Source organism: Oncorhynchus tshawytscha, unplaced genomic scaffold (genome assembly GCF_018296145.1).
Source record: "Oncorhynchus tshawytscha isolate Ot180627B unplaced genomic scaffold, Otsh_v2.0 Un_scaffold_13173_pilon_pilon, whole genome shotgun sequence".
NCBI classification, from domain to species: Eukaryota; Metazoa; Chordata; class Actinopteri; order Salmoniformes; family Salmonidae; genus Oncorhynchus; species Oncorhynchus tshawytscha.
This window is the reverse complement of record NW_024609816.1, coordinates 278,104-301,150: the sequence shown is the minus strand read 5'-3', so window position 1 is coordinate 301,150 and position 23,047 is coordinate 278,104. Positions and strand designations below refer to the sequence as shown.

Genomic DNA, 23,047 nt, shown 5'->3' with positions numbered 1-23,047 from the left:
TAAGTTAGTATGAGACTACCACACAATTCTCAGATCTGCAGAGCTAGACGTTTAGTTCCAAGCACAGGAACGGCAGTCTCCTGGACACAATGATGTCCATCATCAAGCACAGACCAAAGAACTGAAGGCTCTTTAACAAGCAACACAACATGGACCAAAGAACTGAAGGCTCTCTTTAACAAGCAACACAACACGGGCCAAAGAACTGAAGGCTCTTTAACAAGCAACACAACATGGACCAAAGAACTGAAGGCTCTCTTTAACAAGCAACACAACACGGACCAAAGAACTGAAGGCTCTCTTTAACAAGCAACACAATATGGGCCAAAGAACTGAAGGCTCTCTTTAACAAGCAACACAACATGGACCAAAGAACTGAAGGCTCTCTTTAACAAGCAACACAACATGGACCAAAGAACTGAAGGCTCTCTTTAACAAGCAACACAACATGGACCAAAGAACTGAAGGCTCTCTTTAACAAGCAACACAACATGGACCAAAGAACTGAAGGCTCTCTTTAACAAGCAACACAACATGGACCAAAGAACTGAAGGCTCTCTTTAACAAGCAACACAACATGGACCAAAGAACTGAAGGCTCTTTTAACAAGCAACACAACATGGACCAAAGAACTGAAGGCTCTTTAACAAGCAACACAACATGGACCAAAGAACTGAAGGCTCTTTAACAAGCAACACAACATGGACCAAAGAACTGAAGGCTCTCTTTAACAAGCAACACAACATGGACCAAAGAACTGAAGGCTCTCTTTAACAAGCAACACAACATGGACCAAAGAACTGAAGGCTCTTTAACAAGCAACACAACATGGACCAAAGAACTGAAGGCTCTCTTTAACAAGCAACACAACACGGCCCAAAGACTCAAGAGCTCTGAAGCTGCTGTTAGTCAGTCATAAGCTGTTAGAAGTGAATGGAGCATCAATGTAACTGTAGCTGTGATTGATTGGCAGGTCATTCTGAGCTGCCCTTGGTGAGTCACCAGCGTTGACCCAAGCTGGCCTGAGATTAGGCCTCAGCATAAGGGCTGGAGCTAATGAGATGATGAGAGGACTGACAGAGCGCAGGGTTAGATCAAGCTGACTCAAAGCTACAGTATGTAGTTCTCTAGCAAGGCTGAACTGAGGTTGCTCTATGTAAGCTGAGTCAAAACTTCAATGATGGTCCACATGGTTCCTGATTGGCTACCTGGTGAAAAGAAAGTCTGGGGTTGGTCAGATCCCAGCATGAAGAACCAATCGTCATCCTCAGTCTTGTTTGGACTAGCAGAGAGCTGCGAGGCTTGGAGATCATCATCTCCAGCTACAAGAGTGGGACAAGTTGGTGAGAGACTGATCCTGAAGTTGTGCGTGCTGGCACGAACACACACATTCCCACACACAAAAAAGCACATACTGTAATACATGCATACACACACCCACACCTTCGTCGATGGTGCGGGACAGCCTCTTGCTGGCGGACCGTGTGAAGCGCGGGGCGGGCCGGGCGATCATGGAACTGGCCTGGCGGGTCTGGGCCTGGGTACGGCCACTGTACCTGAACTTTGACCCCAGCGCCAGGAACCGGGAGCGGGACGACGGGGGCTCCACGGACGACACCCTGGGGGAGGGGAATCACACAGTCACTCACAGTTTCTAGACATGCTTATTATAATGATTTGGTTTCATAGTTCATAATAGCTTGCCCAGTGATGTGATGAATCAATAAATCACATCACTGTGCCAGCCAAACTCCAGCTTTAGTAAAAGCTTAGTCATGTTCCTCCAATGGCATACGGCCAGGTGATTTAGACCAACCTCATGTTACCTGAACCATCTTAATCCAGAGCTCCTCCTGTATGACGGTCTTGTCACGTACAGTGCTGTGAAAAGGTTTTTGCCCTTTTCCTAATTCTCTACTTTTGTATATTTTTGATACTGAATGTTATCATATCTTCAAACAAAACGTAATATTAGATAAAGGTAACCTGAGTGAACAAATAACACAACAATTACATACTTATTTCATTTATTTCATGAACAAAGTTATGCAACACCCAATGTCTGTGTGTAAAAGTAATCGCCCCCTTACACTCAATAACTGGTTCTTCCACCTTTAGCTGCAATGACTCCAACCAAACGCTTCCTATAGTTGTTGATCAGTCTCACGTCTCTGTGCAGGAATCCCCCCCCAAACCATCACACTACCACCACCATGCTTGACCGTTGGTATAAGGTTCTTACTGTGGAATGCAGTGTTTGGTTTTCGCCAGGCATAATGGGACTTTGACTCAGCTGTCCATAAAACGTTCTTCCAAGAGTCTTGATGATCATCCAGGTGCTTCTTGGCAAACTTGAGTCATCTTTTTGGACAAGATGGGTCCCATTATGTCTGGCGAAAACCAAACACTGCATTCCACAGTAAGAACCTCATACCAACGGTCAAGCATTGTGGTGGTAGTGTGATGATTTGGGGTCAGCATGGTGGTAGTAGTGTGATGATTTGGGGTCAGCATGGTGGTGGTAGTGTGATGATTTGGGGTCAGCATGGTGGTGGTAGTGTGATGATTTGGGGTCAGCATGATGGTGGTAGTGTGATGATTTGGGGTCAGCATGGTGGTGGTAGTGTGATGATTTGGGGTCAGCATGGTGGTAGTGTGATGATTTGGGGTCAGCATGGTGGTGGTAGTGTGATGATTTGGGGTCAGCATGGTGGTGGTAGTGTGATGATTTGGGGTCAGCATGGTGGTGGTAGTGTGATGATTTGGGGTCAGCATGGTGGTGGTAGTGTGATGATTTTGGGGTCAGCATGGTGGTGGTAGTGTGATGATTTGGGGTCAGCATGGTGGTGGTAGTGTGATGGTTTGGGGTCAGCATGGTGGTAGTAGTGTGATGATTTGGGGTCAGCATGGTGGTGGTAGTGTGATGGTTTGGGGTCAGCATGGTGGTGGTAGTGTGATGATTTGGGGTCAGCATGGTGGTGGTAGTGTGATGGTTTGTGGTCAGCATGGTGGTGGTAGTGTGATGATTTGGGGTCAGCATGGTGGTGGTAGTGTGATGATTTGGGGTCAGCATGGTGGTGGTAGTGTGATGATTTGGGGTCAGCATGGTGGTGGTAGTGTGATGATTTGGGGTCAGCATGGTGGTGGTAGTGTGATGATTTGGGGTCAGCATGGTGGTGGTAGTGTGATGGTTGGTGGTGGTAGTGTGATGGTTTGGGGTCAGCATGGTGGTAGTAGTGTGATGATTTGGGGTCAGCATGGTGGTGGTAGTGTGATGGTTTGGGGTCAGCATGGTGGTGGTAGTGTGATGGTTTGGGGTCACATGGTGGTGGTAGTGTGATGATTTGGGGTCAGCATGGTGGTGGTAGTGTGATGATTTGGGGTCAGCATGGTGGTGGTAGTGTGATGGTTTGTGGTCAGCATGGTGGTGGTAGTGTGATGATTTGGGGTCAGCATGGTGGTGGTAGTGTGATGATTTGGGGTCAGCATGGTGGTGGTAGTGTGATGATTTGGGGTCAGCATGGTGGTGGTAGTGTGATGATTTGGGGTCAGCATGGTGGTGGTAGTGTGATGGTTTGGGGTCAGCATGGTGGTGGTAGTGTGATGATTTGGGATGCTTTACTGCCTCAGGACCTGGACACCTCGCCTTAATAGAAGGAACCATGAATTCTGCTCTGTATCAGATAATTCTACAGGAGAATGTCAGGCCATTTGTCTGTGAGCTGAAGCGTAGCTGAGTCATGCAGTAAGACAATGATCCAAAACACACATTCAAGTCTACATGAAAATGGTTAAAAAGCAACAAATTTGAAGTTTTGTAATGGCCTAGTCAAAGCCCAGACCTAATCCAAATGGAGATGTTCTGGAAGGACTTGAAATAAGCAGTTCATGCTTTGAAAACCCACAAATGTTGCTAAGCTAAAGCAGTTCTACATGGAAGAGTGGAACAAAATTCCTCCACAGCGAGAGATGTGGTTGAAGATCTGATAACATTCAGTATCAAAAATATGCACAAATAGAGAAAATCCGTAAGGGGGCAAATATTTTTCACAGCACTGTAGCAGAGTTAAACTACCACCGGTGCTAATAGACTTACTCTCAGAAAGGTTATGCTGCAGGGGCCAATTAGAATGCACAAGGGATTGGTAACCTGAGAATAGCCCCCTGTTGTCGGGCAGTAATGGGGGCAGATGACAGAATTAAATAGAACACTTTTATTGTATCTCTATGGAGCAGATGATCCAGGAAGTGGAGTAGGTAGAAGTTGCCCGCCCGTAACCGCTGATATGGGATCAGATATTGTTTTAACGTCCTAATGGTTAAGGTCAGGATTGGGGAGTAGGATAATCTGATCCTAGATCTATGGTTACGGGTAACTTGTTAGTTGGAAGCAGGGTGAGTAGTGGTGTAGCGGAGGTTAAATGCACGTTGGCTCCACTGAACATTTTAGAAGAAGAGAAACGTTTGCATTTATAAGCCAATTTCCTGAAATTCTACAAATTTCTCCATGGAGCTAAGAGACATTTTTGCAATTGTAAGGCTAACTTCCTGCAATCCTTCCTTGCCATGCAGCTAAAAAGGTTGCAGTTTTAAAGCAAATTTCCTGGGATTCTACATATTCTGCCATGGGAACAGAGAGATTATTTTGCCGTTTAAAAGCAAATTTCCTGCAATCCTATGCATTTTGCCATGGCTAATGCTGTGTTCTTTCGCTCAAACATAACAAAATCTCTACTGTTAAATGAATTGTTTAGGGATTTTTCAATTCTCCCTGACTATCTAGTTTTTGTTTTGCTGATTGTTAGTTCTCAAAGATAATATTATTAGACCATTACAGTCAAAGCCCTGTCTAACCCGGGGGAGGGGGGTCTACTAAGCTATATGGAATTGTTTTAAGAAGATCATACCTAGGATCATTTAGCTATTTGATTTTTAATTTTAAGACCCTTGAAGTATACATCTTTTTATTATTATTAATGAATTATTTGATGAAAATGTGTACTTGGCTTACTGCTATTAGCACATACAACACATAGAATAACAGATACATGGAGCAACAGATAGTCCCCCCCCAGAACATCCAAAGGAAGTTTGTTCTGAAGTGTCTGTCCTATATCTAGAGATAGAAGAGATAGATCAGCAAACCTTTTTTTTTTTACATGTATTTAACCCCTAAACAGTGTCAATATATAGTTCCATTCATGTTTTCAACTTAAAGTATAAGGAAATGATTTTACTCACCGTGGACGGCGATCACGGTTTACCCACCAGCTATTTATTCACCACTGTCTCACTGAGGGATAGTGAGTTTCTCACCTGAAGAAGGTATGATGTTCCACTGAGGCCTTCCACAGCTTCTTGGAGGCCTTGTAGTTGGGCAGCTTGAAGCCGATTGTGCTCTCATACTGTTCTTGTTCAGAGGGACGGATCTTGATGAAGAAGCTGCTTCGCTTGTAGGAGATCTTGAGGACTTTGGGCCAGGGGAAACGATTGATCCTCAGTTTGTCCTTATATACCATGAGACCACCAGAACACACCCCTAGAGTGATGTCCACACCCTCAAGATCCTGTGAGCATGTAGAAAAAGTACATTCGGTAAAGATGATCAATATGTTCTATATACCCTCATCATATACACTATAGGCATCTTTCCGTCACTGTTATTCCTGCATTTACCTCAACATGCCACTAGGAGGCAGCCTCTGCTACACTTTCAGCAGCACAGATTAATCTCTTGTTTGATGATGACAGCGATTTTGTAATTAAAAATCTGTGGCTGCTAGAGTTGCCTAACCTTGTTATTCCCAAATCATGCACTTCGATTTGATAGTTTTCTACTTTTTCTGACCGCTCTTAAAAATCTATATAAAAAATGTTCCTTCTGTAGATAGAAGTGTTCCAGTCCTAGATTCCAGAACATTCTAAAGTGTACCTTGGCTTGGTGCAGATCCACTCCATACATAGACAGCTTCTTGGCATTCTCCAGAAACAACATGTCTGCCTGGGCTGGACTCATGGATCTGGAGACAAACACAGAGATGGGTACAGCAGGTAGCCTAGTGGTCAGAGCGTTGGACCAGGAATTGAAAGGTTGCTGGATTGAATCCCTGAGCTGACAAGGTAAAAATCTGTTGTTCTGCCCCTGAACACGGCATTTAACCCACTGTTCCCCAGTAGGCCGTCATTGTAAATAAGAATTTGTTCTTAACTGACTTGCCTAGTTAAATAAAGGTTACAGAGAAGAAGAGGTAATGTAAACAGGTCCGGTGTAGAGCATGGTGCTTGCAACGCCAGGGTTGTGGGTTCGATTCCCACAGGGGACAATTACAATAATGTTTGCCCTCACAACTACTGTAAGTCTCTCTGGATAAGAGCGTCTCCTAAATGACTCAAAAGTAAACATGTAAGGGTGCAAGTTAGCAACAACATAAGTGCAAGTTATCAGCTATATAATAAGACGTTTATGGTGTGTGTCATCTGTGCATACAGTGCACGTGTACAGCAAGGCTTGCCATGTGTAAAACTAGCATATATGCAGAGTCTGCTGCTCTTTCCTCCTAAAACCCCACATCTGACCTGTATGTGACATTCTGCCGCTCCATTCTTTATCAGAGCTCAAGTATTTAGTCTGGTCTTTTCTACATTACTCCAGTATTTAGTCTGGTCTTTTCTACATTACTCCAGTATATAGTCTGGTCTTTTCTACATTACTCCAGTATATAGTCTGGTCTTTTCTACATTACTCCAGTATATAGTCTGGTCTTTTCTACATTACTCCAGTATTTAGTCTGGTCTTTTCTACATTACTCTATATAGTCTGGTCTTTTCTAGTTACTCCAGTATATAGTCTGGTCTTTTCTACATTACTCCAGTATATAGTCTGGTCTTTTCTACATTACTCCAGTATATAGTCTGGTCTTTTCTGTCTGGTCTTTCTTTTCTACATTACTCCAGTATATAGTCTGGTCTTTTCTACATTACTCCAGTATATAGTCTGGTCTTTTCTACATTACTCCAGTATATAGTCTGGTCTTTCTGGTCTTTTCTACATTACTCCAGTATATAGTCTGGTCTTTTTTTCTACATTACTCCAGTATATAGTCTGGTCTTTTTTTCTACATTACTCCAGTATATAGTCTGGTCTTTTCTACATTACTCCAGTATATAGTCTGGTCTTTTTTTCTACATTACTCCAGTATATCTGGTCTTTTCTACATTACTCCAGTATATAGTCTGGTCTTTTCTACATTACTCCAGTATATAGTCTGGTCTTTTCTACATTACTCCAGTATATAGTCTGGTCTTTTTCTACATTACTCCAGTATATAGTCTGGTCTTTCTTTTCTACATTACTCCAGTATATAGTCTGGTCTTTTCTACATTACTCCAGTATATAGTCTGGTCCTCCCTGGTCTTTTCTACATTACTCCAGTATATAGTCTGGTCTTTTCTACATTACTCCAGTATATAGTCTGGTCCTCCCTGGTCTTTTCTACATTACTCCAGTATATAGTCTGGTCTTTTCTACATTACTCCAGTATATAGTCTGGTCTTTTCTACATTACTCCAGTATATAGTCTGGTCTTTTCTACATTACTCCAGTATATCTGTCTGGTCCTCCCAGTATATAGTCTGTCTTTTCTACATTACTCCAGTATATAGTCTGGTCTTTTCTACATTACTCCAGTATATAGTCTGGTCTTTTCTACATTACTCCAGTATATAGTCTGGTCTTTTCTACATTACTCCAGTATATAGTCTGGTCTTTTCTTTCTACATTACTCCAGTATATAGTCTGGTCTTTTCTACATTACTCCAGTATATAGTCTGGTCTTTTTTTCTACATTACTCCAGTATATAGTCTGGTCTTTTCTTTTCTACATTACTCCAGTATATAGTCTGGTCTTTTCTACATTACTCCAGTATATAGTCTGGTCTTTTCTACATTACTCCAGTATATAGTCTGGTCTGGTCTTTTCTACATTACTCCAGTATAGTCTGGTCTTTTCTAGTCTGGTCTTTTCTACATTACTCCAGTATATAGTCTGGTCTTTTCTACATTACTCCAGTATATAGTCTGGTCTTTTCTCCCAGTATGGTCTTTTTTTCTACATTACTCCAGTATATAGTCTGGTCTTTTCTACATTACTCCAGTATATAGTCTGGTCTTTTCTACATTACTCCAGTATATAGTCTGGTCTTTTCCTGGTCTTTTCTACATTACTCCAGTATATAGTCTGGTCTTTTCTACATTACTCCAGTATATAGTCTGGTCTTTTCTACATTACTCCAGTATATAGTCTGGTCTTTTCTACATTACTCCAGTATATAGTCTGGTCTTTTCTACATTACTCCAGTATATAGTCTGGTCTTTTCTACATTACTCCAGTATATAGTCTGGTCTTTTCTACATTACTCCAGTATTTAGTCTGGTCTTTTCTACATTACTCCAGTATATAGTCTGGTCTTTTCTACATTACTCCAGTATATAGTCTGGTCTTTTCTACATTACTCCAGTACATAGTCTGGTCTTTCTCTACATTACTCCAGTATATAGTCTGGTCCTCCCTGGTCTTTTCTACATTACTCCAGTATATAGTCTGGTCTTTTCTACATTACTCCAGTATATAGTCTGGTCTTTTCTACATTACTCCAGTATATAGTCTGGTCTTTTCTACATTACTCCAGTATATAGTCTGGTCTTTTCTACATTACTCCAGTATATAGTCTGGTCTTTTCTCATTACTCCAGTATATAGTCTGGTCTTTTTTCTACATTACTCCAGTATATAGTCTGGTCTTTTCTACATTACTCCAGTATTTAGTCTGGTCTTTTCTACATTACTCCAGTATATAGTCTGGTCTTTTCTACATTACTCCAGTATATAGTCTGGTCTTTTCTACATTACTCCAGTATTTAGTCTGGTCTTTTCTACATTACTCCAGTATATAGTCTGGTCTTTTCTACATTACTCCAGTATATAGTCTGGTCTTTTCTACATTACTCCAGTATATAGTCTGGTCTTTTCTACATTACTCCAGTATATAGTCTGGTCCTCCCTGGTCTTTTCTACATTACTCCAGTATATAGTCTGGTCTTTTCTACATTACTCCAGTATATAGTCTGGTCTTTTCTACATTACTCCAGTATTTAGTCTGGTCTTTTCTACATTACTCCAGTATATAGTCTGGTCTTTTCTACATTACTCCAGTATATAGTCTGGTCCTCCCTGGTCTTTTCTACATTACTCCAGTATATAGTCTGGTCTTTTCTACATTACTCCAGTATATAGTCTGGTCTTTTCTACATTACTCCAGTATATAGTCTGGTCTTTTCTACATTACTCCAGTATATAGTCTGGTCTTTTCTACATTACTCCAGTATATAGTCTGGTCTTTTCTACATTACTCCAGTATATAGTCTGGTCTTTTCTACATTACTCCAGTATTTAGTCTGGTCTTTTCTACATTACTCCAGTATATAGTCTGGTCCTCCCTGGTCTTTTCTACATTACTCCAGTATATAGTCTGGTCCTCCCTGGTCTTTTCTACATTACTCCAGTATATAGTCTGGTCTTTTCTACATTACTCCAGTCTCCTCTGAACAGTTGATGTTGACATCTGTGTTACTGTAACTATGTGAAGAATTTATTTGGGCTGCATTTTCTGAAGCTGGTAACTCTAATGGGTCTTTCTATCCTGTCTTTTCTATCCTGTACTGGTCCTCATGAGAGGACCTGTAGTCCCCCTGGTCTTTTCTACATTACTCCAGTATATAGTCTGGTCCTCCCTGGTCTTTTCTTACATTACTCCAGTATATAGTCTGGTCTTTTCTACATTACTCCAGTATATAGTCTGGTCTTTTTTTCTACATTACTCCAGTATATAGTCTGGTCTTTTCTACATTACTCCAGTATATAGTCTGGTCTTTTCTACATTACAGTTATAGTCTGGTCTTTTCTACATTACTCCAGTATATAGTCTGGTCCTCCCTGTCCTCCCTGGTCTTTTCTACATTACTCCAGTATATAGTCTGGTCCTCCCTGGTCTTTTCTACATTACTCCAGTATATAGTCTGGTCCTCCCTGGTCTTTTCTTCATTACTCCAGTATATAGTCTGGTCTTTTCTACATTACTCCAGTATATAGTCTGGTCCTCCCTGGTCTTTTCTACATTACTCCAGTATATAGTCTGGTCCTCCCTGGTCTTTTCTACATTACTCCAGTAAATAATCTGGTCCTCCCTAGTCTTTTCTTCATTACTCCAGTATATAGTCTGGTCTTTTCTACATTACTCCAGTATATAGTCTGGTCTTTTCTACATTACTCCAGTATATAGTCTGGTCTTTTCTACATTACTCCAGTATATAGTCTGGTCCTGGTCTTTTCTACATTACTCCAGTATATAGTCTGGTCCTCCCTGGTCTTTCTATATTACTCCAGTATATAATCTGTTCTTTTCTACATTACTCCAGTATATAGTCTGGTCTTTTCTACATTACTCCAGTATATAGTCTGGTCCTCCCTGGTCTTTTCTACATTAATCCAGTATATAGTCTGGTCTTTTCTACATTACTCCAGTATATAGTCTGGTCCTCCCTGGTCTTTTCTACATTATTCCAGTATATATTTCTGTCCTCCCTGGTATTTTCCACATTACTCCAGTATATAGTCTGGTCTTTTCTACATTACTCCAGTATATAGTCTGGTCCTCCCTGGTCTTTCTACATTACTCCAGTATATAGTCTGGTCTTTTCCACATTACTCCAGTAAATATTTCTGTCCTCCCTGGTATTTTCCACATTCCTCCAGTATAGAGTCTGGTCCTCCCTGGTCTTTCTACATTACTCCAGTATATAGTCTGGTCTTTTCCACATTACTCCAGTATATAGTCTGGTCTTTTTTCTACATTACTCCAGTATATAGTCTGGTCTTTCTACATTACTCCAGTATATAGTCTGGTCTTTCTACATTACTCCAGTATATAGTCTGGTCTTTTCTACATTACTCCAGTATATAGTCTGGTCTTTCTACATTACTCCAGTATATAGTCTGGTCTTTTCCACATTACTCCAGTATATAGTCTGGTCTTTTCCACATTACTCCAGTATATAGTCTGGTCTTTTCCACATTACTCCAGTATATAGTGTGGTCTTTTCTACATTACTCCAGTATATAGTCTGGTCTTTTCTACATTACTCCAGTATATAGTCTGGTCTTTCTACATTACTCCAGTATATAGTCTGGTCTTTTCTACATTACTCCAGTATATAGTCTGGTCCTCCCTGGTCTTTTCTACATTACTCCAGTATATAGTCTGGTCTTTTCCACATTACTCCAGTATATAGTCTGGTCCTCCCTGGTATTTTCCACATTCCTCCAGTATATAGTCTGGTCTTTTCTACATTCCTCCAGTATAGAGTCTGGTCCTCCCTGGTCTTTTCTACATTACTCCAGTATATAGTCTGGTCTTTTCCACATTACTCCAGTATATATTTCTGTCCTCCCTGGTATTTTCCACATTCCTCCAGTATATAGTCTGGTCCTTCCTGGTCTTTTCTACATGATAGTTCCAGTATATAGTCTGGTCCTCCCTGGTCTTTTGTACATCATAGTTCCAGTATATAGTCTGGTCCTCCCTGGTCTTTTCTACATGATAGTTCCAGTATAGAGTCTGGTCCTCCCTGGTCTTTTCTACATGATAGTTCCAGTATAGAGTCTGGTCCTCCCTGGTCTTTTCTACATGATAGTTCCAGTATATAGTCTGGTCCTCCCTGGTCTTTTCTACATGATAGTTCCAGTATATAGTCTGGTCTTTTCTACATGATAGTTCCAGTATATAGTCTGGTCCTCCCTGGTCTTTTGTACATGATAGTTCCAGTATAGAGTCTGGTCCTCCCTGGTCCTTTCTACATGATAGTTCCAGTATATAGTCTGGTCCTCCCTGGTCTTTTCTACATGATAGTTCCAGTATATAGTCTGGTCCTCCCTGGTCTTTTCTACATGATAGTTCCAGTATATAGTCTGGTCCTCCCTGGTCTTTTCTACATGATAGTTCCAGTATATAGTCTGGTCCTCCCTGGTCTTTTCTACATGATAGTTCCAGTATATAGTCTGGTCCTCCCTGGTCTTTTCTACATGATAGTTCCAGTATATAGTCTGGTCCTCCCTGGTCTTTTCTACATGATAGTTCCAGTATAGAGTCTGGTCCTCCCTGGTCTTTTCTACATGATAGTTCCAGTATAGAGTCTGGTCCTCCCTGGTCTTTTCTACATCATAGTTCCAGTATATAGTCTGGTCCTCCCTGGTCTTTTGTACATCATAGTTCCAGTATATAGTCTGGTCCTCCCTGGTCTTTTGTACATGATAGTTCCAGTATAGAGTCTGGTCCTCCCTGGTCTTTTGTACATGATAGTTCCAGTATAGAGTCTGTTCCTCCCTGGTCTTTTCTACATGATAGTTCCAGTATATAGTCTGGTCCTCCCTGGTCTTTTCTACATGATAGTTCCAGTATAGAGTCTGGTCCTCCCTGGTCTTTTCTACATGATAGTTCCAGTATAGAGTCTGGTCCTCCCTGGTCTTTTCTACATGATAGTTCCAGTATATAGTCTGGTCCTCCCTGGTCTTTTCTACATGATAGTTCCAGTATAGAGTCTGGTCCTCCCTGGTCTTTTCTACATGATAGTTCCAGTATAGAGTCTGGTCCTCCCTGGTCTTTTCTACATCATAGTTCCAGTATATAGTCTGGTCCTCCCTGGTCTTTTGTACATTATAGTTCCAGTATATAGTCTGGTCCTCCCTGGTCTTTTGTACATGATAGTTCCAGTATAGAGTCTGGTCCTCCCTGGTCTTTTGTACATGATAGTTCCAGTATAGAGTCTGTTCCTCCCTGGTCTTTTCTACATGATAGTTCCAGTATAGAGTCTGGTCCTCCCTGGTCTTTTCTACATGATAGTTCCAGTATAGAGTCTGGTCCTCCCTGGTCTTTTCTACATCATAGTTCCAGTATATAGTCTGGTCCTCCCTGGTCTTTTGTACATCATAGTTCCAGTATATAGTCTGGTCCTCCCTGGTCTTTTGTACATGATAGTTCCAGTATAGAGTCTGGTCCTCCCTGGTCTTTTCTACATGATAGTTCCAGTATAGAGTCTGTTCCTCCCTGGTCTTTTCTACATGATAGTTCCAGTATAGAGTCTGGTCCTCCCTGGTCTTTTCTACATGATAGTTCCAGTATATAGTCTGGTCCTCCCTGGTCTTTTCTACATGATAGTTCCAGTATAGAGTCTGGTCCTCCCTGGTCTTTTCTACATGATAGTTCCAGTATAGAGTCTGGTCCTCCCTGGTCTTTTGTACATGATAGTTCCAGTATAGAGTCTGGTCCTCCCTGGTCTTTTCTACATGATAGTTCCAGTATATAGTCTGGTCCTCCCTGGTCTTTTCTACATGATAGTTCCAGTATAGAGTCTGGTCCTCCCTGGTCTTTTCTACATTACTCCAGTATATAGTCTGGTCCTCCCTGGTCTTTTCTACATGATAGTTCCAGTATAGAGTCTGGTCCTCCCTGGTCTTTTCTACATGATAGTTCCAGTATAGAGTCTGGTCCTCCCTGGTCTTTTCTACATGATAGTTCCAGTATAGAGTCTGGTCCTCCCTGGTCTTTTCTACATGATAGTTCCAGTATATAGTCTGGTCCTCCCTGGTCTTTTCTACATGATAGTTCCAGTATAGAGTCTGTTCCTCCCTGGTCTTTTCTACATGATAGTTCCAGTATAGAGTCTGGTCCTCCCTGGTCTTTTCTACATGATAGTTCCAGTATATAGTCTGTTCCTCCCTGGTCTTTTCTACATGATAGTTCCAGTATAGAGTCTGGTCCTCCCTGGTCTTTTCTACATGATAGTTCCAGTATATAGTCTGGTCCTCCCTGGTCTTTTCTACATGATAGTTCCAGTATAGAGTCTGTTCCTCCCTGGTCTTTTCTACATGATAGTTCCAGTATAGAGTCTGGTCCTCCCTGGTCTTTTCTACATGATAGTTCCAGTATAGAGTCTGGTCCTCCCTGGTCTTTTCTACATGATAGTTCCAGTATATAGTCTGGTCCTCCCTGGTCTTTTCTACATGATAGTTCCAGTATAGAGTCTGGTCCTCCCTGGTCTTTTCTACATGATAGTTCCAGTATATAGTCTGGTCCTCCCTGGTCTTTTCTACATGATAGTTCCAGTATATAGTCTGGTCCTCCCTGGTCTTTTCTACATGATAGTTCCAGTATATAGTCTGGTCCTCCCTGGTCTTTTGTACATGATAGTTCCAGTATATAGTCAGTCCTCCCCTGGTTCTTACCTGTATGTGCGGTGCAACTCCATGACCTTGTCCTCCAGCTCTTTGCCCTGTCCCGGGGCCAGCCTCAGCTCCTTGGTGTAGTGAGAGCCGTGGACCTCTGGATCATACTCCCCCAGCTCAGACTGGGCCGTGTAGGAGCCTAGCATGGCCAGAGTTACAAAGGAGCATGGCAGCAGGCCACTCAGGATGTCTTTACGCAGCTGTAGACACAGGTAGTACCTGCGAGAGGGAGGGAGAGAGAGGGAGGGGTAGATGGAGTAGAGAGAGAGAAAGGGGGTGGGGGAAGAGAGAGGGGGTGGAAGGAGAGAGAAAGGGGGTGGGTGAGACAGAGGGGTGGAGAGAGCAGGAGCAAGAGAGCAGAGAGGGGGTGAAGAGAGGGGAGGGGTGAAAGGTGAGAGAAAAGAGAGAGAGGAGAGACGAGAGGTGAAGGGTGAGAGAGATATTGCGAGGGGGTGGAGGGTGAGCAAGAGAGGGGTGGAGGGAGAGAGAGTGCGAGGGGGGCGGAGGAGGGAGGGAGAGCGAGGGAGTGAGAGAGAGAAAGAGGAAGGGGGTTAAGGGAAAAGAGGGGGCGAGGGTGGAGAGAGAGAGAGAGGGAGAGAGAGAGTGAAGAGAGAGGGGAGGGGAGTGGGAGTTAACCACTGACACCCTGAAATTGAGTTAACGGCAGATATTTAGATGTGTGTGTAGATTAACCTGGTGAGGTCTTCTGTGAGCTGAGCTGGATCAGGAGGGTAGAACTTCACATTGAAAGTGAACTCGTATGTATAATCTGGAGATGAAAATACAGTGTGAGTACTGTTGGTCATTTGAGTTAGAAACATGTATTTACTGTAGGTCATCGTATTGACATCACCCACCTGCCACCTGTTTCCGGATCTCTTTGGAGGCGTCCAGCCATGTCTGTAAATGACAGCGGGAGAACAGACTCAATGAACGCCATCGTACTGTAAGAAAGTCATTTTGCCCTATGTGGTGAAACTGCACCTTCCATCCTATAAGTACTGTTTCTCTAATGGGCAAGAACATGCAGTCAAACTACACGCAAAACAACCCACTCACTGAACATATCTTTCTCTCCCAAAGGAAATCTCCACAGATGAGATGCCATCTACCCTCCTTTCACTTGGAAGGTTAAGATTACTGTTCACCACTTCACCCTAGATTAGCACCCCATTCTTAAACCAGGCAAAGTGTACTGTACCCTGGAGGTGGGGGTATCCCAGACGGCCAGGCCACAGTAGTCTCTCTCCAGCAGGTTGAGGTGGTCACACACCTTCACAAACAGATCCGAGCCCGTCGCATGTTTCTACACAGGGAGACAGAGAGGAGACCAATCACACAAACATTCAGTAAGGAAGAAATATTACTGGTTGTACTCACAAACGATCACAACTATGCATTCAAAAGATTAAGTCAGAAACAGAGTTGATGGGCAATTATTTGAAGTGTAGAAAAGACAATGGTGTATTTGAGAAGTGTCTTACACCGAGCTCACACTCAAACAGAGTGTCGTCCAGGAGGGTGACTTTACACTGCATGATCCGCGGACGCTTGGAGGGTTTGGCCTCCTCTGCTAAAGCCATCTTGTCTTCTCCATTAGTGTTCTCCCCTTCCCCTCCGTTCGCCTCTCCCTCCTCCTCCTCCATCTGCTCGGCTGGCTCTTCCTCTGTTTCTTCTTTCTTCTCTTTCTCCTCTACTCCCGCCTCCTTCTCGTCCCCCTCCTTCTCTACCTCGGCGTTCACCTTCTGCTCCGCCTGTGCTGGCTAGGGGTCACAGAAAGGTCATATGACAGACATGTTGTCAGGATGTTTCATTTCTAATTGAAGACAGTTACATTTATGTAATAGACAGAGTGACTCAAAATATAATGCAGTCATTATCCTCAGGAAATAAGGACAAGAGACTTTCAGTGTAGCTGTTAGAGAGAAGAGCATGGAGCGCACTGCAGTCCTTCTTCTGTGTTATAACAAACAGCTTTCATACCGCCATGCTCTTCTCTCTTCCAACTACACTACACACACTGCAGTCCTTCTTCTGTGTTATAACAAACAGCTTTCATACCGCCATGCTCTTCTCTTTCCAACTACACTACACACTGTAGTCCTTCTTCTGTGTTATAACAAACAGCTTTCATACCGCCATGCTCTTCTCTCTTCCAACTACACTACACACACTGTAGTCCTTCTGTGTTATAACAAACAGCTTTCATACCGCCATGCTCTTCTCTCTTCCAACTACACTACACACACTGCAGTCCTTCTTCTGTGTTATAACAAACAGCTTTCATACCGCCATGCTCTTCTCTCTTCCAACTACACTACACACACTGCAGTCCTTCTTCTGTGTTATAACAAACAGCTTTCATACCGCCATGCTCTTCTCTCTTCCAACTACACTACACGCACTGCAGTCCTTCTTCTGTGTTATAACAAACAGCTTTCATACCGCCATGCTCTTCTCTCTTCCAACTACACTACACACACTGTAGTCCTTCTTCTGTGTTATAACAAACAGCTTTCATACCGCCATGCTCTTCTCTCTTCCAACTACACTACACGCACTGTAGTCCTTCTTCTGTGTTATAACAAACAGCTTTCATACCGCCATGCTCTTCTCTCTTCCAACTACACTACACGCACTGTAGTCCTTCTTCTGTGTTATAACAAACAGCTTTCATACCGCCATGCTCTTCTCTCTTCCAACTACACTACACACACTGTAGTCCTTCTTCTGTGTTATAACAAACAGCTTTCATACCGCCATGCTCTTCTCTCTTCCAACTACACTACACACACTGTAGTCCTTCTTCTGTGTTATAACAAACAGCTTTCATACCGCCATGCTCTTCTCTCTTCCAACTACACTACACGCACTGCAGTCCTTCTTCTGTGTTATAACAAACAGCTTTCATACCGCCATGCTCTTCTCTCTTCCAACTACACTACACACACTGCAGTCCTTCTTCTGTGTTATAACAAACAGCTTTCATACCGCCATGCTCTTCTCTCTTCCAACTACACTACACGCACTGCAGTCCTTCTGTGTTATAACAAACAGCTTTCATACCGCCATGCTCTTCTCTCTTCCAACTACACTACACACACTGTAGTCCTTCTTCTGTGTTATAACAAACAGCTTTCATACCGCCATGCTCTTCTCTCTTCCAACTACACTACACACACTGTAGTCCTTCTTCTGTGTTATAACAAACAGCTTTCATACCGCCATGCTCTTCTCTCTTCCAACTACACTACACACACTGTAGTCCTTCTTCTGTGTTATAACAAACAGCTTTCATACCGCCATGCTCTTCTCTCTTCCAACTACACTACACACACTGCAGTCCTTCTTCTGTGTTATAACAAACAGCTTTCATACCGCCATGCTCTTCTCTCTTCCAACTACACTACACACACTGTAGTCCTTCTTCTGTGTTATAACAAACAGCTTTCATACCGCCATGCTCTTCTCTCTTCCAACTACACTACACACACTGTAGTCCTTCTTCTGTGTTATAACAAACAGCTTTCATACCGCCATGCTCTTCTCTCTTCCAACTACACTACACACACTGTAGTCCTTCTTCTGTGTTATAACAAACAGCTTTCATACCGCCATGCTCTTCTCTTTCCAACTACACTACACGCACTGCAGTCCTTCTTCTGTGTTATAACAAACAGCTTTCATACCGCCATGCTCTTCTCTCTTCCAACTACACTACACACACTGCAGTCCTTCTTCTGTGTTAGAACAAACAGCTTTCATACCGCCATGCTCTTCTCTCTTCCAACTACACTACACGCACTGCAGTCCTTCTTCTGTTATAACAAACAGCTTTCATACCGCCATGCTCTTCTCTCTTCCAACTACACTACACACACTGCAGTCCTTCTTCTGTGTTATAACAAACAGCTTTCATACCGCCATGCTCTTCTCTCTTCCAACTACACTACACACACTGCAGTCCTTCTGTGTTATAACAAACAGCTTTCATACCGCCATGCTCTTCTCTCTTCCAACTACACTACACACACTGCAGTCCTTCTGTGTTATAACAAACAGCTTTCATACCGCCATGCTCTTCTCTCTTCCAACTACACTACACACACTGCAGTCCTTCTGTGTTATAACAAACAGCTTTCATACCGCCATGCTCTTCTCTTTCCAACTACACTACACACACTGCAGTCCTTCTTCTGTGTTATAACAAACAGCTTTCATACCGCCATGCTCTTCTCTTTCCAACTACACTACACGCACTGTAGTCCTTCTTCTGTGTTATAACAAACAGCTTTCATACCGCCATGCTCTTCTCTTTCCAACTACACTACACACTGTAGTCCTTCTTCTGTGTTATAACAAACAGCTTTCATACCGCCATGCTCTTCTCTCTTCCAACTACACTACACGCACTGTAGTCCTTCTTCTGTGTTATAACAAACAGCTTTCATACCGCCATGCTCTTCTCTCTTCCAACTACACTACACGCACTGCAGTCCTTCTTCTGTGTTATAACAAACAGCTTTCATACCGCCATGCTCTTCTCTCTTCCAACTACACTACACACACTGCAGTCCTTCTTCTGTGTTATAACAAACAGCTTTCATACCGCCATGCTCTTCTCTCTTCCAACTACACTACACGCACTGCAGTCCTTCTGTGTTATAACAAACAGCTTTCATACCGCCATGCTCTTCTCTCTTCCAACTACACTACACACACTGTAGTCCTTCTTCTGTGTTATAACAAACAGCTTTCATACCGCCATGCTCTTCTCTCTTCCAACTACACTACACACACTGTAGTCCTTCTTCTGTGTTATAACAAACAGCTTTCATACCGCCATGCTCTTCTCTCTTTCAACTACACTACACTACACACACTGTAGTCCTTCTTCTGTGTTATAACAAACAGCTTTCATACCGCCATGCTCTTCTCTCTTCCAACTACACTACACACACTGCAGTCCTTCTTCTGTGTTATAACAAACAGCTTTCATACCGCCATGCTCTTCTCTTTCCAACTACACTACACACACTGCAGTCCTTCTTCTGTGTTATAACAAACAGCTTTCATACCGCCATGCTCTTCTCTCTTCCAACTACACTACACACACTGCAGTCCTTCTTCTGTGTTATAACAAACAGCTTTCATACCGCCATGCTCTTCTCTTTCCAACTACACTACACGCACTGTAGTCCTTCTTCTGTGTTATAACAAACAGCTTTCATACCGCCATGCTCTTCTCTCTTCCAACTACACTACACACACTGTAGTCCTTCTTCTGTGTTATAACAAACAGCTTTCATACCGCCATGCTCTTCTCTCTTCCAACTACACTACACGCACTGCAGTCCTTCTTCTGTTATAACAAACAGCTTTCATACCGCCATGCTCTTCTCTCTTCCAACTACACTACACGCACTGCAGTCCTTCTTCTGTGTTATAACAAACAGCTTTCATACCGCCATGCTCTTCTCTTTCCAACTACACTACACGCACTGTAGTCCTTCTTCTGTGTTATAACAAACAGCTTTCATACCGCCATGCTCTTCTCTCTTCCAACTACACTACACACACTGCAGTCCTTCTTCTGTGTTATAACAAACAGCTTTCATACCGCCATGCTCTTCTCTTTCCAACTACACTACACGCACTGTAGTCCTTCTTCTGTGTTATAACAAACAGCTTTCATACCGCCATGCTCTTCTCTCTTCCAACTACACTACACACACTGCAGTCCTTCTTCTGTGTTATAACAAACAGCTTTCATACCGCCATGCTCTTCTCTCTTCCAACTACACTACACACACTGCAGTCCTTCTTCTGTGTTATAACAAACAGCTTTCATACCGCCATGCTCTTCTCTTTCCAACTACACTACACACACTGCAGTCCTTCTTCTGTGTTATAACAAACAGCTTTCATACCGCCATGCTCTTCTCTTTCCAACTACACTACACGCACTGTAGTCCTTCTTCTGTGTTATAACAAACAGCTTTCATACCGCCATGCTCTTCTCTCTTCCAACTACACTACACACACTGTAGTCCTTCTTCTGTGTTATAACAAACAGCTTTCATACCGCCATGCTCTTCTCTCTTCCAACTACACTACACACACTGTAGTCCTTCTTCTGTGTTATAACAAACAGCTTTCATACCGCCATGCTCTTCTCTCTTCCAACTACACTACACACACTGTAGTCCTTCTGTGTTATAACAAACAGCTTTCATACCGCCATGCTCTTCTCTCTTCCAACTACACTACACACACTGTAGTCCTTCTGTGTTATAACAAACAGCTTTCATACCGCCATGCTCTTCTCTCTTCCAACTACACTACACACACTGTAGTCCTTCTTCTGTGTTATAACAAACAGCTTTCATACCGCCATGCTCTTCTCTCTTCCAACTACACTACACACACTGTAGTCCTTCTTCTGTGTTATAACAAACAGCTTTCATACCGCCATGCTCTTCTCTCTTCCAACTACACTACACACACTGTAGTCCTTCTGTGTTATAACAAACAGCTTTCATACCGCCATGCTCTTCTCTCTTCCAACTACACTACACACACTGTAGTCCTTCTGTGTTATAACAAACAGCTTTCATACCGCCATGCTCTTCTCTTTCCAACTACACTACACGCACTGTAGTCCTTCTTCTGTGTTATAACAAACAGCTTTCATACCGCCATGCTCTTCTCTCTTCCAACTACACTACACACACTGTAGTCCTTCTTCTGTGTTATAACAAACAGCTTTCATACCGCCATGCTCTTCTCTCTTCCAACTACACTACACGCACTGTAGTCCTTCTTCTGTGTTATAACAAACAGCTTTCATACCGCCATGCTCTTCTCTCTTCCAACTACACTACACACACTGTAGTCCTTCTTCTGTGTTATAACAAACAGCTTTCATACCGCCATGCTCTTCTCTCTTTCAACTACACTACACACACTGTAGTCCTTCTTCTGTGTTATAACAAACAGCTTTCATACCGCCATGCTCTTCTCTCTTCCAACTACACTACACACACTGTAGTCCTTCTTCTGTGTTATAACAAACAGCTTTCATACCGCCATGCTCTTCTCTCTTCCAACTACACTACACACACTGTAGTCCTTCTTCTGTGTTATAACAAACAGCTTTCATACCGCCATGCTCTTCTCTCTTCCAACTACACTACACACACTGCAGTCCTTCTTCTGTGTTATAACAAACAGCTTTCATACCGCCATGCTCTTCTCTCTTCCAACTACACTACACACACTGTAGTCCTTCTTCTGTGTTATAACAAACAGCTTTCATACCGCCATGCTCTTCTCTCTTCCAACTACACTACACACACTGCAGTCCTTCTTCTGTGTTATAACAAACAGCTTTCATACCGCCATGCTCTTCTCTCTTTCAACTACACTACACGCACTGCAGTCCTTCTTCTGTGTTATAACAAACAGCTTTCATACCGCCATGCTCTTCTCTCTTCCAACTACACTACACACTGCAGTCCTTCTTCTGTGTTATAACAAACAGCTTTCATACCGCCATGCTCTTCTCTCTTCCAACTACACTACACACACTGCAGTCCTTCTGTGTTATAACAAACAGCTTTCATACCGCCATGCTCTTCTCTCTTCCAACTACACTACACACACTGCAGTCCTTCTTCTGTGTTATAACAAACAGCTTTCATACCGACCGCCATGCTCTTCTCTCTTCCAACTACACTACACACACTGTAGTCCTTCTGTGTTATAACAAACAGCTTTCATACCGCCATGCTCTTCTCTTTCCCAACTACACTACACACACTGCAGTCCTTCTTCTGTGTTATAACAAACAGCTTTCATACCGCCATGCTCTTCTCTCTTCCAACTACACTACACACACTGCAGTCCTTCTTCTGTGTTATAACAAACAGCTTTCATACCGCCATGCTCTTCTCTCTTCCAACTACACTACACACACTGTAGTCCTTCTTCTGTGTTATAACAAACAGCTTTCATACCGCCATGCTCTTCTCTCTTCCAACTACACTACACACACTGTAGTCCTTCTTCTGTGTTATAACAAACAGCTTTCATACCGCCATGCTCTTCTCTCTTCCAACTACACTACACACACTGTAGTCCTTCTTCTGTGTTATAACAAACAGCTTTCATACCGCCATGCTCTTCTCTCTTCCAACTACACTACACACACTGCAGTCCTTCTTCTGTGTTATAACAAACAGCTTTCATACCGCCATGCTCTTCTCTCTTCCAACTACACTACACACACTGCAGTCCTTCTTCTGTGTTATAACAAACAGCTTTCATACCGCCATGCTCTTCTCTCTTCCAACTACACTACACACACTGTAGTCCTTCTTCTGTGTTATAACAAACAGCTTTCATACCGCCATGCTCTTCTCTCTTCCAACTACACTACACACACTGTAGTCCTTCTTCTGTGTTATAACAAACAGCTTTCATACCGCCATGCTCTTCTCTCTTCCAACTACACTACACACACTGTAGTCCTTCTTCTGTGTTATAACAAACAGCTTTCATACCGCCATGCTCTTCTCTCTTCCAACTACACTACACACACTGCAGTCCTTCTTCTGTGTTATAACAAACAGCTTTCATACCGCCATGCTCTTCTCTCTTCCAACTACACTACACACACTGCAGTCCTTCTTCTGTGTTATAACAAACAGC

At 42.7% G+C, this 23,047-nt stretch overlaps 1 protein-coding gene across 13 annotated transcripts in view; it reads right to left on the bottom strand.

The window, feature by feature from the left end:
* Positions 1 to 23,047, bottom strand: part of LOC112225339 — a 43,488-nt gene that overhangs the window by 18,313 nt on the left and 2,128 nt on the right. For all 13 annotated transcript variants that reach the window (XR_006082990.1, XM_042318790.1, XM_042318779.1 and 10 more), the window contains exons 2-10: positions 15,820 to 16,098; positions 15,537 to 15,641; positions 15,193 to 15,235; positions 15,029 to 15,104; positions 14,336 to 14,554; positions 5,933 to 6,020; positions 5,317 to 5,567; positions 1,444 to 1,619; positions 1,209 to 1,322 (exon numbers count right to left, since the gene is read on the bottom strand). Coding sequence is in view for 12 of the 13 variants with exons in the window: in XM_042318790.1 (XP_042174724.1) it covers positions 1,209 to 1,322; positions 1,444 to 1,619; positions 5,317 to 5,567; positions 5,933 to 6,020; positions 14,336 to 14,554; positions 15,029 to 15,104; positions 15,193 to 15,235; positions 15,537 to 15,641; positions 15,820 to 15,981 (1,234 nt within the window). In the remaining variant the exon portion in view is untranslated. The remainder of the gene's footprint in view (positions 1 to 1,208; positions 1,323 to 1,443; positions 1,620 to 5,316; positions 5,568 to 5,932; positions 6,021 to 14,335; positions 14,555 to 15,028; positions 15,105 to 15,192; positions 15,236 to 15,536; positions 15,642 to 15,819; positions 16,099 to 23,047) is intronic.